This window comes from Acartia tonsa, chromosome 1 (assembly GCF_053477335.1).
Source record: "Acartia tonsa isolate MP-2025a chromosome 1, ASM5347733v1, whole genome shotgun sequence".
Classification (NCBI taxonomy): domain Eukaryota; kingdom Metazoa; phylum Arthropoda; class Copepoda; order Calanoida; family Acartiidae; genus Acartia; species Acartia tonsa.
Window position 1 is genome coordinate 14,144,781 of NC_137260.1, and position 16,473 is coordinate 14,161,253.

At 30.7% G+C, this 16,473-nt stretch overlaps 1 protein-coding gene and 1 long non-coding RNA gene across 2 annotated transcripts; both read left to right on the forward strand.

Annotated features, from left to right (window-relative positions):
• The first annotated feature begins 340 nt into the window (after window positions 1-340).
• LOC145326443 (uncharacterized) lies at window positions 341-10,885 on the forward strand. Its single transcript, XM_080169801.1, has 4 exons — window positions 341-593; window positions 7,046-7,098; window positions 10,269-10,314; window positions 10,623-10,885. Exons 1-4 carry the CDS (start codon window positions 341-343, stop codon window positions 10,883-10,885), a joined length of 615 nt encoding a protein of 204 aa, XP_080025927.1.
• Window positions 10,886-11,237: 352 nt separating this feature from the next.
• Window positions 11,238-16,113, forward strand: LOC145332317 (uncharacterized). Its single transcript, XR_013884146.1, has 5 exons — window positions 11,238-11,418; window positions 12,745-12,828; window positions 13,253-13,322; window positions 14,126-14,233; window positions 15,874-16,113. It is a non-coding gene; the product is annotated as an uncharacterized LOC145332317 (long non-coding RNA).
• The last annotated feature ends 360 nt before the right edge of the window (window positions 16,114-16,473 follow it).

The following is a 16,473-nucleotide window of genomic DNA, read 5'->3' on the forward strand; positions in this document are numbered from 1 at the left end:
CTTGCTCAAAATATAATTTTGCCCCCGTACCTATTTTCTTATTTATAATCCTCTCATGATTTTTAAATAATTATCCGAGAGATCTCACTCTTTTTATTGCTCTTTCATGAGAGAAGAAACTGTTGAAGTGACGGCCTATATAAACCTCTGGTATTGTGTATTCTCCTCCTAGTCGCTCTACAACCTTGTGCGACTAACTAAAACTTTATATTTCAACATGAACATTAGTTTTGCAGCTTTATACATCTTTTTGATAACTGCTATGTGCTCAAAAAGTTTATCTGTTGATGTAGCAGATAAATATCCTCAATTTAAGCTACCAGAGGATAGCCCAACAAAAATGAAACGCGGAGTTTTTAACCTGATACCAAAAAATCAACTGCTACAGAACCTGGATCGCCCTTTCCTAAACAAGTATGGCATGCTCAGCTTCTACTCGAGACTGCAGCTTAACCCAGCCAAGCGGAGCCAAGCAAACCATCTTTCCAGCATCACAGAGAATGATTACAGCGAAAAAATCGGTGTTAACAGTTTGCTGAAGTTGAAACGTGACGCAATTTTATCTCAGTTACTTCAAATTCAATCAAACCCGAGTAATTTTGATGAAAACGAACCCTTGATGAAAAAATCTGTTAACAAACGTGGAGTGTTTAATTTGATCCACCATAAAAGTCCACAAAACAACAAGTTAAGCTTTTTAAGTCATCTAAGACAATCTTTAGATAAACGTGGAGTCTTCAATATAATCCCACAAAAATCATCATCACGGCAACGACAAACAAGAACATTTCCAGCTCTGACACCCAACAGAAAACCACCCACCTACATCAGCAAATATAGAGCTATGTATTCTAGTAAACTTCCTAGCTCGAAATCTAAACATGGACAATATTGGATATGGAATACGTTTTTCAACTTGTAAATGCTATTATTTTGTTAAAATTTTCATTCTAATATATCAATAATTGTAAATATAATGTATTTTATTACTTAGTACAATTATAATTCCTATATATAGCCTTTGTGACCTGCATTTTAAATGATTATTCTTACTAAATTTGCTTTTTGATGGTTATCTAGATAACCATGACCGATTATTGACAATTAAATATAGTTTATATAATAATATAGTGGTTTTATTGTGATTTAATATATTTTTATTTTATTTTCTATGGTATCTGTGATATTTCTGAGCCAAATGTTTTAGAAAAATAATAAAATTAATATTTGCATTTGTGTTTTATAAATAATTTTGAAAAAGATGACTGAAACGTCAATAAAATTTATCCCAAGAAAGGGAGCTTTTGACTGAAATAAAGGACTTTTTTCAGTCTTTGAGATAGGTTTGGTGATATTTAAAAATAAAGATTTTATCAGCTGGAGATTGCTAAAAAGTTTGTATAACAAAATGCTAAAAAATATTCTGTTTTCTAGTTCAAAATATAGGCTTGGTATTTTTTAACAAATTTACTAAACTAAAATGTATATTACAGAATTTTAAAGATTGTCTGTCCAAGTGAAATAGTTTTTTAAAAGGTGGTTTTTTCTCATAAAAGTTTCAGGGTCACTTCCAACAGTTGTAGAACTAATGTATTAGAATAAAAACAAGGATAATTTCATCCTAAATATCTAAACAGGGTATTTTTACAATGCACAGTGTTGAAAAAATTTGCACATATAAAACAATATGGAGTAAATGTTGGTTTATAAAAGATTTCTACGAACAGTTTGAGTTTAAGAAAAGTTTGAAATATTTCTTTATGTGGCAAGATGATCTAAAAATTTTTAATTTTTTAACCAAGATAGATTTTTTATGAACAATGGATCATTTAGGCAAAGGTCTTGCAATCAAACAGCGTCTGACGTCAATACTGAATGAATTCATAAAATGTTTCCACACAAAAGTACAAGTTACTTTCTGAAAGACTTCAATCGAATTTGACATCATTTTTAAAAAAGGAAATGATTTGAATTGGCAAATGAAAGCACAATCAGCAATTTAAGTTGGATTTGAGGTAAAAATATAAAATCCCATAGGACAATAGACAATGATTTTGATTATGATTAATTCCCATATGGAATTGAAATAACTTTAGTACCAGTAAAATATAGTAATTTCTTTGTAATGATATAAACAAAAAAGGTATATAATGTTATTTTTTAAACTCTAATAGAAGATAGATACACCTAGCGACTAAATTCCATTTATTTCTTTCCTGTAGGGCTTCAAAATTGATTGATATTCGCTGAATTAAAACCGGTTCTCAGCCATACCTAAAACTCATGTATAGCATCGAACTTAAAACAATTTTCCACAAATTTTAAAATAAAATCACGAAATGAAAACCAGTTTTGTTAGTCCAGGTCTTCGACCCCGAGTGGCTAACAAAACTGATTTAAATCTTTTTTCATTTATCTTTTATTTCAATATCCGAGGAAAGCCGTCTATATTACGACGTAGTATGTTATATATATGCCTTTGTGTTTGTTTGTAACAAAAGATCCTTTAAACAGTTAAAACAGTTTTCAGGAAAGCTTAGTAATGGCCAGGAGATGGTATCAGACTAAAGGGCATTAACCTGAGAAAAAATATCCCAACTTTTTTTTCCAAAAGTTATACAAAGGAAAAGTCTTTAAAGGCTAATGGCGAAATCTTTAATCATATTATGTAAAGTAGTATGTTTCTTTGTCTGAAGCTAAAGATCTCGGTAATTGCTAAATTAAACCTGGTTATACTTCTCAAGGAAGCTTTAATAAATCCTTTGGGTAGTTTTAGGCTATTTTCATGACAATATATTCACTAACACATAGAAGCAAGTTCTAGTTAAAGTGATATACTATGACATATATTTAGAGCTGGATCTTTAAATCATTTCAATGGTGCCCCAAATCGGGGTGCGCCGAATTTCAGCCAATCACAGCGCGGCATTTCGTAAAATGCTGTGTTCTCATTGGTGGAAGGTTGGCTCACCCCGATTTGGCGCACCATTGAAAAGATTTAAAGATCCAGCTTAGTTTAAATAAATAACTAAATCTGTAAAGAGTCTTACAAAAAAGAATAAATAGTAGAATGGTTTATGATTTTAACTAATAGAAGGTACCCATTATTTTTTCTAAATCTTTCCAAAGATTAGGTTTCCTGGGTTAGAGTCAGAAAAGTTCCTTTAAATGGGTAAGAAATTCTTGACTTACTTTTATTTCAATCACCTTACTCATTACTTTGTTTAGATATTTCATTTTATCATATCCTATTATATAAAGTAAGGTAGTAAAGTTTTTTTTGTCTGAACCTGATTTCAATAACTACTGAACCGATTGTATTATCGATTTTAGGTAAGCTTCACATGGATCCTTTGCTGGTTTTAGGCTATTGTATTTTTTAGATTTAAGCCTTCAGATGGTTTTAGGCTATTTTCTGTCTTTCCCTATTTCTTCGAATTCAAAGCAACTAGAGGCTTTAGGAGCAGCCGTAAGTTTTAGAAAAATATCTTAAGTTTAAGAATACACTAAGTAAATACTAAAGTAAATAAAATGAAATGTATTGAAGAGAATCTTTGCTACAACCGCTTGCAATGTTAAGAATGCCAAAGTCTAAACAGACCTAGAAAATAGTAAAACTTTAACTGGTGTCCATACATTTATGCAGAAAAACTATGAGTTCAAGTAGCGAAAAATTGTTTTAACTGGAAAACAAATTAATTGCAAACTTCGTTATTTACAATATAATAAATTCTTATCTGAAGAAATTAAATTTTTTTTCATTTTTTCAGAAAAGGAAATATTTTGATATTTGATAATTCTGCAGCTTTGACTAAACTCGTACTTAAAGTATTGATCAAACACTCGAGAATCTAGGCCTTACAAATATATAAATATATCTATTGTTCACCAGGGAAGGAGTGGACAATGGGGATGAAATTCTCCCCAATCCCTTGCACAAGCAATTTCAAACTATCAATATGCAATCTTCTGACGAATAATTTTTGGGGAAAATTTAATTATCATCTATGGTTGTATCCCTATATCTGTGGTGCTACTATATTTTGGTCTACCTGTTGTGAGGCTTAGTCACAAGTAAACTTTACTTTCAACCATGCAATTTTAGCATGCACAAAAAATTAAAAATGTTATTAAAGCTTTTTAGATAATGACAGTACTTGTAAAAAATATTTTTTATTTTTGTCAAGTTTTACTGGTGTTAATAAATCAATATAAATCTATAGTCATGTGATTATTAGAATAGTGTTATTTCTCCAATGTAGAAATAAATCTTATATATTATAATTCATTCGATGTCGGAACATAAGATTTAAATTAAATCTAAAAAATGTTTACATATAAATAATAATTCATAAGTTAAGTAACTTGTCAAATGAGACCCTTATAATTCTTTATATAAAAGAAACAGAATGTCAGTGAGTTTGTCTGTCTGCTTGTACCAAAGGATCTCGCTTACCGCTGAACCGTAATGCTTCTACTTAACAGTGTATCTTTGCATAGGTTCTGAAAAATTTTATAACTATTTTGGGGGTAATGTAACGCCACCCTTCCAAAAGAGATCGACCCTAGAAAAGAAATGAAAGCTAAAATTAAAATGGGAGAGAGGCCCATAAAAGCGTAGTCGCTAGTATTAATATTAAAGGAAAAAGTCAAGTAAATAAGAGATTAATCTTTTTTCTTTAAAAATATTAGAGCTTGAATTATAAAGGATTAAAAGTATAGTGAAAAGAAAGATTAAAGTATTTTTCAATAGCGAGTGCGTTGCTAGAGGGACTAGCAGTATTTTAATGAGGAGGGGGAAACGGGGTGGGGGTTGTAGACAAAGCTTTAATATGAAAAGTAAAATTTTTAAACGATAGGGGGATCTATTTTTTGGGGTAGGCTAACCTAAACTGTAATTTTTTAAAATTTCATACACCATAGTTGATTTTTTATCCCTCCTATCCAAAAAAAATTGAGGGGTTAATTATCCAACCCCGGCAAGTAATCTTTATTACTGTAAAAAAGTTTTTTGGTGTAAAAAATTGTTGTTTGGACGCCCTTACTTACATTTTAATAGATATGTTTTGAATCTATATTAAGATATATAATTGTAAATTAATGGCCAAGATTATGTGATGAAAAACAGAATTAAAAACTACCACAACAGATTTAAATGCTATTAATTTTAGATTTACAAGGAAAAGTATAGAAAACAAGATTAACTGCGATAATTTTTATGGATTCTATATTTTACACTTTAATTAATTTTTCCAACACTAGCGAAAATTTTCAAAAAAAAGTAGTCAAGCACGGTTCTAATAGGTAATGTTTTGGTAAAACAAATCCTAAAATAGTAAGTTTTTTGTCTGAGAGTGCTGGTCTGCATAGGTTTGGGATTTCAGGGAAGCTTTATAAATGTTTTAGGGTGGTTTTAGACTATTTTTCTGACTCACCTAGAGACTAGGGGCGAAGCAGCTAGTTAATTTATATTTCACTAAGATTTACTTGCTACACAAAATATATACAAGCGACTACTTTTTTTTTTTTTTGGGGGGGGGGGGTGGAGTTTTTTTTTCAAGTAACATCAAGACAATCAACATTTTGATAGTACGACTTTTGTCTGGAAGTCCTAAATGTGCATGGTAATGATTTGCGCCTGTTTACAGCCCAAGACCTTCTCCTGACTTTGACCATTAGTATAGTCGACAGAAATTACAGCAGTGGCTACAAATTTTAACGTCTCTAGTATGAACCGGTGTTATCTAGACTCGAACCCGACAAACAAACCTGTGTAAAAAAAATAAGCCGAACGTACAACGGAATTAAGAAACTGTAGAGAATCTTTGCTTCTGGCATCTTCCCAGAATTAGAGTACTATGCGAGTTTCATGCAGAAATAAGATTAGTGGACCATATCTTATTTGAGAGTTAAAAATATTTTATATCTATTAGTGAATCTAGAAATATCTACTTCTAGTTGCTTCGTCCGTATTTTCTTGGGTAGGTCTGATGGAATCAGGAAAATTGCCAAAAAAAAACAAAAAACAAAAAGAAACATTTTAAAGATTCCTTGAAAAGCACCATACGGACAGTTATCTAGAAAATGATTAGCTCCAGACAAATAAACCTTACTACTTTTTGCTATAGGATAATAGCAGCTACTTACAAACTTTTTTTTCAGACAGATATCCGCCCCTAGTTTTTAGTGTATGTCGCAAACTGAATTGGTGGTAAAACATCACATCCATATGAAGTCTGTTTGTGCTAAAACACAAACCTCCTGGTTCTGCCATATGCATTACAAGGGAGACTGCCTACTGTCCTTTCTAATCAAATGTATAAATTGTAAGAACCTAGTAATAGTGTCTAACTTTTTATCTTTGTGACGTAACAAAAATCTATCTCTTTATTAGGGGTTTCCTTTCCCACCTCCCCTCTCATCCTTCGATTTTTGTAACGTCACAAAGATAAAAAGTTAGACACTATTACTAGGTTCAAATTGTAAAATAAGTAGTAAACAACCATTTATTTCGTGCCACAATTTTTCCTACCCAATCCATAACCTTGCAGTTATGACACTTTTTCGGACGTTATTTTACATTGAATTAGTTTCATCATCAAATGCTATACAAATGTCAAACTTACATTCTAGTCACTGCTTTATAATAAGAATGGTTATAGAATACGTGGATATTTGAGAGATTTTCGCATGCCCTGATAAAATGTTTCCTCCAGCTGTATGTACCCTCCTCCCTTTTGACTTTAACCCCTACATCGACCAAGGAGGAACGTATTAACCAATGTCTAAGGACTATACTAGCAACCTAAATTAACGACAAATTGTCACGATATGCACGTAATCTATATCTATTATAATAAGGAACATATGAAGTACAAGCATAGGTAGTGGTTGTCAAGCCTTGGGTATAGAAGAGATTAACATTGGTTATACGGGTATTTCTGCCCTTAAAAAAATATGAAAAAATATATTTATGCACAATATTATATATATATATCTCTTTTTAAGCAAAAAATAATTGAGAAAGATTTTATACAAATTTCAGAAAATGCTATGGACAAAAATGATAAAGATAATGAAACAACATCTGAATTAAAGGTATAACATTTTTAGAAGCGAAGCTTTTCTATCATTAGGGTCGGCACGTTCGCTCGGAACGGTCAGCTCTTTTCGTCAGTTTAGACATTTTAGAATTGTCATATCGATTTAGGAAGCGTAGAAAGCGAAAGCATCTATATAATCAAGTCCTAAAAATGTAAGTATGTCCTAAACAGTATCCTGTATCTATGCAGTTTTACAACAAATTTAATGTAATTTTGTTTAGACTTTTATATTTATATTCTGCTTTTTTAGTTCTGACACTCTATAAGTATTAACATTCGTTAGTCCTAAATTTCAGAGCTTCACTTTTATTAACTTTGTCATTCTTATTTAAATAAGATTACAATCTCTCATAATTTTTGAACATTTTCTATGCTTTAGTGCAATTCGAAGGAAATGATTTCATTGTTTGTTAACTTTTATTGTTTAAAATGATTATAACATTTAAATATACACACTTGGAGGCGATTTATAGCCTTATGTTGGTTAAAAGCAATAAAAAGTATTTTATTAGGCTATATCATAATAGAAATATAATGAGAAAATAATGTATGCCTAAATTATACGCATTACTTATAAAAATAACATAGAATTATATGATTACTATGCACTGTTAAAAATATAAGCAAGAACGAAGGCCATGAAATCATAGAATTATTATACCAAGTAAAAGCAAGAATAACTTTATCCATAAAGACAAAATTAAGTATCAAATATAAAAAAAAAACATTAGAAATGGTAGATAATATAAAAAACTGAACACGATTCTACATGAAACAATATACTCTTAAGTTGCTAGATTTGAAATGAGTGGCGTTCACAGTGGTTCACCAAAGAGTGAACCAGGGGTGAAAAAAAGGATGACAGTCATAAAGGATAAAATTTCATGTACTTAAGAATAGAACATAGTTGCCTCAATTAGACTTTCATTTAGTTTCATCTAGTTGTAAATAAAGATCTTATTATTACTTACGTACGGACCCTAATTAAAGAAAATCTTAGCTTTAAAAAACTAAGTAAGAATGAAGGTCATGGTAAAATATATTTATTTATCATACAAGGCATATTGTTGGGTGTTTATACAGCTCAAGCAAATATTATTGCTTCAACCTTCCTATTTGATTTTTAAAGCCTACAGAGTAAGATTGGCTACATCGAATTTAGCAAATTAAGGGGGGGTTTTTTAATGCAACCATCTCGTAATCAATGATTAAATGGCACTTAGAATTCGAATTTCCATCTGAAATTGTGCATGAATAATCCTTGGTAGGTCTATTTTCCCTAAATCGAACAAAAAGTTGGAAAAGTAACGGCTGGCGGCTCAGCCGTTTAGCCGTTTTTTGCCTATTTTCAGGGCAAATTCATCATTAATTACGTAGAAATCAACTTTTTAAAACATATTTTTGGTTTAATTCATGTTAAATGATAGCAATAACAGTTTTTTAAATTTCTAGTACCAACAGCTACCGGCTAGAACCGTTTGATAAGGTTTTAGAGCGAGATAAAGTATTATGTGGAGATAGGTTTCGTGACTAATATGCTCTTAAGATAGCAAAAAAATGGGAAAACAGCTAAGCCGCCAGCCGTTAGCCGTTACTTTTCCAACTTTTTGTTCGATTTAGGGAAAATAGACTTACCAAGGATTATTCATGCACAATTTCAGATCGAAATTCGAATTCTAAGTGCCATTTAATCATTGATTACGAGATGGTTGCATTAAAAACCCCCCCTTTGTAAACTAATTTTCATGTTTTAAAAATTAATACTTCTATAACATTTATTGGTATTGTCCTCTCAGAATTTTTTTCCCATTTTGAAAATTTTGGTACCAACAGCCAACCCCTCCCCGCTTGCCGCAGCGCTCGTTCCACAAGCCTGCCAAGCCGCGGGCGCTCGGTCCTCTAGCCCATAACCTATTCTAACCTAAATGTAAAAAAATATCATTCTTGGCCAGAGTCATACTTTTTCAGGGAGGGTATACTAAAATTTTCAAAATTCGAAATAAAATTTTCTAAGAAGATAATGCCTATTTATTAAACACTAAGTAGCTTATTTAAGCTTGGCCTTGGATAATGATATTCTGTTAATTTTAACTTTTTTACATTTTTAAAAATTACATAATTTTGTTAGTATGACAAAAGACCGAATTGTTAAAGTAAATATTCCCTTGCTGGTGTTGTCGTGTATATTGCCTCATAAACTTCCAACAATAAGGGAAAACGCCTTCAGTTTTTTTGTTCTTGATACTAATACTTTTTTTTGTAAAACTAGCACTTACGCCCCAGCATCTAGGGGCTTGCAAAATAGCTTAAAATTATTCTAGGACTTAAATCTGAAACTTGAAGCTAACCTAAAATAGAGAATCCAATCGGTTAAGTAGTTCATGAGATCTTAAGCTTCATACAAAAACAAGGATGACAACATCCATAAAAGCGAAGCTCTGAAACGGTAGGACAAACGGACATTAACACTTGTATAATGTCAGAACTGAATAATCAGAATGCAAATGTATAAAGGTCAAAACAAAATTGTAAGTCAATTTGTTGAAAAACTGCTTGATACAGGATAATGATTATGGACATACTTACATTTTTAGGACTTGATTATAGAGTTGCTTCGCTTATAATATTGTACTTTGTTGTCCCAGGAATCAGTATACCAAAAATCAGACCAATCGGATAATTAGATCACATACAAATTTGTTGTTAAAAATGTAAAAAAATCAACATGGTTAAAATGGACGTACGGACATTCTGATAATGATTATAGAGTTGCTACGCTTTCTAAATCGTACCTAACTATTACAGGAATCACCGTGCAAAATTTGAAATCGATAGGACAATTCTAACATGCCTAAATTAACGAAAAAAGCTATTTAAAAAAGTAAAAAAATCGACATGTTTAAAATGGACATACGGACATTTTAGTAATGATTATAGAGTTGCTACGCTTTCTAAATCGTACCTAACTACTAAAGGAATCACCACGCAAAATTTGAAATCGATAGGACAATTCTTACATGTCTAAATAAACGAAAAAAGCTATCCGTGACGGACGGACGGACCGACCCTAATTATAGAAAAGCTTCGCTTTTAAAAACTCTTACTCCTTTGTATAATAGGATACATAAAATCTAAAATGAAAACACTAATAATGTTGATGTTCAGGAGACAGCTGGTGAAACTACTAGCCAAATTATTGATGAAACTTCAGGTTAAATTATATAGAGAATAAAATAATTATTTGCCAATATTGAAGGATATTGGATATTTTGAAATAAATTGAAATAAGGGTGTAGGTTTTTTTGTCTGAAGTTTAAGATCGCAATAACTAATGAACTGATTGAGTTCTCTATTTTAGGTGAGCTTCACATTGGCCCTGTAATGGTTTTAGGATATTTCATTTTCAGAATTAAGTCTTTTTTTCTAGCCATTCTCTACCCCTTTGAATGAATTAAGAGCCCCAAGATGATAGGGGCGTAGCCACTAGTATTCATAAAAGTAACAAAAAAATAATCTCAGAAGCTCCATCATTAGTAACACAAGAGGAGAAACAGGAGGTAAAACAAGTCAGAATTTCTGAGAACATAGTCAGCGAGGAACCTGTAACTATTGTGAGTCAGGAGGCTGAACAAATTGTTGTAACTGAAAATATTGCAAGTGAACAATCTGACAAGGAGGACAAAGGTTATAATATCAAAGAGGCATGTGGGTGTGATGTTGTAGTTTCTAAACATAAACAGGAAAAAGAACATAAAATTTATAAAAAAATGAATAAAAGATGAGATTAGAGACATTTAGCGTCCAAAATAAAATGTCTATTATATTTTTTTAAAAAATACGCAAAAAGATTACCAAGCAAAGAACGAATTTGCATATAAAAACATCATATAAAAAATCTGATTTTATCTTGAAGATTGTATTAATAAATTTTGAGGACTAAACCACGTTACCTTTAAGCGACAGATTGCCTTCTGGACGGACAAAGCCAATATTTTGATAAGCCGTACTTTAAAAAATTTTAATATGACTTTAAAATTAAAGAAAACTATTTAGCCATATTTCATTAATATTCTTTTCCTTGCAAAGGAAAGGACAGCTCTTGATTCTGGGATAGAAACATCCAACAACTGTTCAAACAACAACAACAGTAATTGCCAACCAACAACCAGCTGTGGCCAACATCAGGAGGTAGAACCCCAAGACAAAGGTTCTTGTAATAATAATAATTCTGAAGAACAGACTGATTGTCAAGTAGTTGCCAATCTAACAGCTAATTGTTGTATTCAAGAAGGGCCACTGGAACATAAAAAATCAGGTAAATTTAATCTTCTTTTGTTTTATATAACATATTTTGTTGCTTTAAATTTTTGCTTTTCCAATATGTTTTTTTGCGCCTTACCTTTAAAAAAAACTTTTTGTTACTAATTTTACACTAATAATATTTTCTTTTCTTTTGAATTATTTATCATGAGTAGTTGCACCCTAACATAAGTTGTGTATTCACAGATTGAAAAAATAGCCTTAAACCATCCCTATACTTAGATCTAAATAGAAATGAAATAGATTACAACAATCTCGGTCCCTATGTGAAACATCCCCAAAGAAGTAGAACTCAATTGGTTTTGTAGATATTAAAAATTCTTAAGCTTCAGACAAAAACTTTATATTATAGGTTTTAATTGATTATCATGGTCAGGGAAACGGCCTTTTAAGAAAACAAGATGTCTTTATATAACTTCTGATATTGTTAATTTATAATCAGCAGATAAAAAAATGGAAAATAATATTTTGCAAATTGATGTCTTTCTTAAATTTATTTTTCATAGAAATTTATTTGTTTATTTGAAATACAATCAAGTCCAAGTACTTTGAAACATTTATTATTTAGCATTGATAACGAAATGAATAAAAAACCTTTATAATTATGAAAAACCAGGTGATTAATTAACCAAACTTATTATTTCTACTGACTGTGGTGTGAATGTCCCCCCTTTATATTATTATCAAGTTTGTTGAGGGAATATCAGTTTTCAAGGACAACCAACCATTTCCTTCATACTTTTCAACTTTTAACTCAAAACAACATAATTATTTTAAACGGATAATAAAATATATATCTTCAATATTTAAAGAAAAATTTTTTAATTATTTGAATCCCATTATTTTTTGTGTCTTTACCAGAAATAAAATTTTGCTTTTAACTTTAAATTGTAATCTTATTTGTAATTGTTTTTTCTTTCTAAGCATCTTATTTTTTTAAAGGGGTCATTTTTTCTCTAATTTGGGTTTAACCTTTGAGTCAAATGCTCTTATTAAGTCTGTTATTAAAACTGTGAATATGACAGTGCAATAACTGTATTTTTGTCATACCCCCTAAAAATGCAGGTGTGAATTTGACAAACTGTGTTTATGACATCAAATCACTGTGTTTATGACAGTATTATCACTGTATTTTTGCTAGTGGTAAATCTGCCATGTACCCGTCAAACTGTTCTTAATTATTGAAAAATGTAATATATATGATTTGGTCATAATTTAGAACAGCTTGACTTAATAAAAGCATTAAACTAAAAGGTTACACCAAACTCTATGGAAAATACGCAAAAAAAGACCTCCATTTATATTATTGATATATTTTTAGACATGGGTTGTGGAAGCTGTTGTACTGGTAGCTGCTTCCATGGCGGCTGTTGTTCCACTGGCTGCTACCATCCATACCATGGAGGTGAGTTTAAGCCGTTGTTGGGACAGCTATTTTTGCTAAGCTAAAACTACTGTTCTGACAGCTGATTTTATTGTGGATACTGCTGTTACCCTACCCACCAATATGGTTAGCTGTTGCAGCTGACTTTATGGTGGATACTACTTTACTGGCTGCTAAAATACCAACTATGTCAGTAATCTGAAGATACTGTTCTGCCAGTTGTTATCTCTATTTAAATTTTCCAGGGAATTTGCTAATAGCCCCTTTGGCAAAAATAGTTATAAACCTTCCCGGGATCTATGAGAAGCTACCCTGTTAAGGAGAACCCGATCGGTTCAGCGGTTAGCGAAATCCTTCGGTACTAAAAAACAGACAAAAAGACACACAGATCAACAGACAAACAGACATCCTGTTACTTTATTATAAGGATTTTCATCTTTTTTAGGTTGTCATGGTCACGGGCATGGAGGCTGTTATCCTCATGGACATGGTCATGGTTGCTTTGGGCATTGCAGGTGGGTAAAATTACTTAAACGACACACATACAATCTTAATATTAGGTTTGCCAATCTTCTTTGGAAGTTTTAAGTGTTTATAGAATTAAGATGTCATTTTTTATGGAACAGGGAATTACTCCATCTTAATTCACGACTGACATAGAAACTGCTGTGTCTGTTTCAAAGCTGCTAAAAAAAAAATTATTTATCTAAGCATGATTCTTACAAATGTGGTTGCTCTGAAAGCTACTTCTAGTCATGCAATGTTCAATACTGTAAAAATTTAGAAAAGACATCTGAATTTCTGAGAAAATATAGTTTACAAATTTGAAGTTCAATTTCATCCCTTAGCAGTTCCCAAACATTTATTATAAGAAAAGCAAAGTTTATCATTTTTAAATTCTGAAAAAGTTTAATATTATAGTTCTTCATAGAACAATTCTTGAAGAAAGTAAATTAATGGCTATTTGTATCAGTTGCTTTGCTAAACTCATGTTAATTTAGCAAAGAATAAATTATATATAGAACGATTTTCTGATAAAATCAAACTTGAAAAATATGAATATTTGGATTTCTTTTCGTATATGAGTGAGAGCTCCTATGGAATGACATTTTAACTTAATATTTTCCATCTTAAAGTTATAAAAAAATTTTTTTGGTTGCCAGAAATAAGATCTACACATCTTGTATAGCTTGATGACAGTGGTCTAGTTAAGATTGGGAGTTTCTAACTAAATTTTTGTAGTAATGAACTGTGATTTATGCGGGAGTGAAGACACACCAATGTAAACAGTATCAACATAAATGTGATATATATTAAGTGGACACGGCTGTGGCGGTTGTGGTAGCTGTGGTGGATGTGGAAGCTGCTATAATTCCTGTAAAAAATCCCAACATGATTATTACCACAGCATGGAATCTTATCACAGGTTATTGAAATAAAAATATTTATTTCCAAAGTTATTTGAATTATTTGTAGATGCAATACTAGTTTTTTTATCTTTTGAATTGTAACCGACACAATACAATCTTTCCCAATTTTGTATTAATTTTGCGGAACAGGATTGTTACGTCATATTTTTCTTTCCCGAAAGAGGGAAGGGGGGAAGAAAATCTCTTCAAAAGAGATGGGGAAAACCCCCTTTTCTCCCATCTCTTTTTTTCTTCCCCCCTTCCCTTTTTCGGGAAAGAAAAATATGACGTAACTGGAATCATGTTCCGCAAAATTAATACAAAATCGGGAAAGATTGTATTGTGTCTATATTCATAATAATGTCTTTAAAATTTTTGCATTAAGACTAGTTTTCACTAGAGAGAAAGGGGACAATTGGCTTTGGGGACTTTTTATTTAGTATGGGTTGCATTAGAAAGTTGAGTGTCCAAACATTTCAAGCCCTAATTTTAATCTACAGAAGGGTAAATTTTGTATCATCATTTGGAGATGTACATCAATTTATCAAAATTGTTTTCACACTAAATGTTATTTTATTTTTTTTATAACTGATAGGCAGAAATTTAAAACTCTCAAATCTAAACAATTAAACTTATTTAGAAATGGCTATAGCTCTCAAATATCAATTTATATAATACAACTATTTTATCCAAATTGTAAAATATTTAATCTCAATTTTCATGAATATTGAATAGTGATATTAAATACTTCCTTATTGAACAGGGTAGATACAAGAAAGAAATTATGAAATAATTTTAAATCAAGCAGTTTAATAATCATATAAACAGAAACTTATAATTTATGAAAACATTAGGGCCCTGCGGGGTCTATATACGCAGTATTCTAGCCTAGCAGGACTACCCACTGCCAATCCATAATATAACCTGACCAACAAACGAACAAATGAACGAAAACTACCACCTTACATAATTTTAGTGTATTTCAAAAGAGGGGTGAGGGGTAGGCGTTATTTTTGCTTCACAAGGCAATTTAAGGGAAAACACCAATATGTCTTTTTTGTCCTTAAAATGTTTTCTAAATTGGTAACTTTCCAAATTACATATTTTTTAAATTATCAAAAAACCACATAGTAAAAATTGTTTTATATTTCGTTTTCAATCTAGAATTAATCTAAATCAGTAGTATTCTGATTGGTCAAACTCATTTAATGTACTCTGTAGAACCCTCACTTTAAATTACTAAATTTAAGATACCAAATCAGAAATATTTTATAGTATATTTTGTTTCATTCAAATATAAGAAACTAGAGACTTTAAAGGAATGTTATTTTTGTAATTTGTATTTAAGAAACAAAATGTGTCAAACCATCTGATCTAAATGATAATTAGGAATTGCTTTAGCAAAAATCAATAATAATAACATGTAAATAGAAATCTTGGTTTCCAATATAGCGCTTAATCCGATTTAAATTCACTGGATAATAACCAGTTCTAAGCCATGCTGATAAATCATGTATCATAACGTATTATAGATAACTTCTCTTGAAGGATAAGTTTCAAATAGAACTGAATTGACCTTACACAATAAAACTTATAAGATTATAACAAATTTGGGAAATATGTACAGCTATATATGAATATTATATTTTATTTTCAGGTCCATGTCCGAATGTTTCCGAAGCAAAGCTGCCCACATAAAAACCCACATGTGTTAACTTTTTTTCAGCATGGTGAAACCGAGTAATATCCGCTGGATTAGAACCCGTTCTCAGCCATACTATAAAATTTAAAATTTTCGTATTACAGACAATTTTCAAAGTATACTAGAAAATCTAAAAAAATAATATCCATTTGGTTAAAAAGATGCCTATAATACGAGGCGATAATTAATTATTCTAGAGATTTTTTGCCTTTTGTTTGTTTGATTAGAATCTTAGATTGAAATTATTGTTAGTTATTGTAAAGTAATACAAAAGTATGAAAAATCAATCCAAAAATAAAATTCAAACTTTTATATTGATTTTTAAGATACTAGCTTGTAAAATTTCAATTCATTAAAATTTGTATAACAAACAGAAATATCAAACAATTGCAAATATAAGTCAAAGTTAGAGCCATAGGCTGGGTTCAGATAGTTAAAAGATAATAATGTAAACATCAAAATAGAACATTTAACTCTTATGTAACAAGACTATTATATAAATTAGTCTAGAAATGTTTAAAACACAAAAAAAACATAAATTCTTCAACTCTCTTT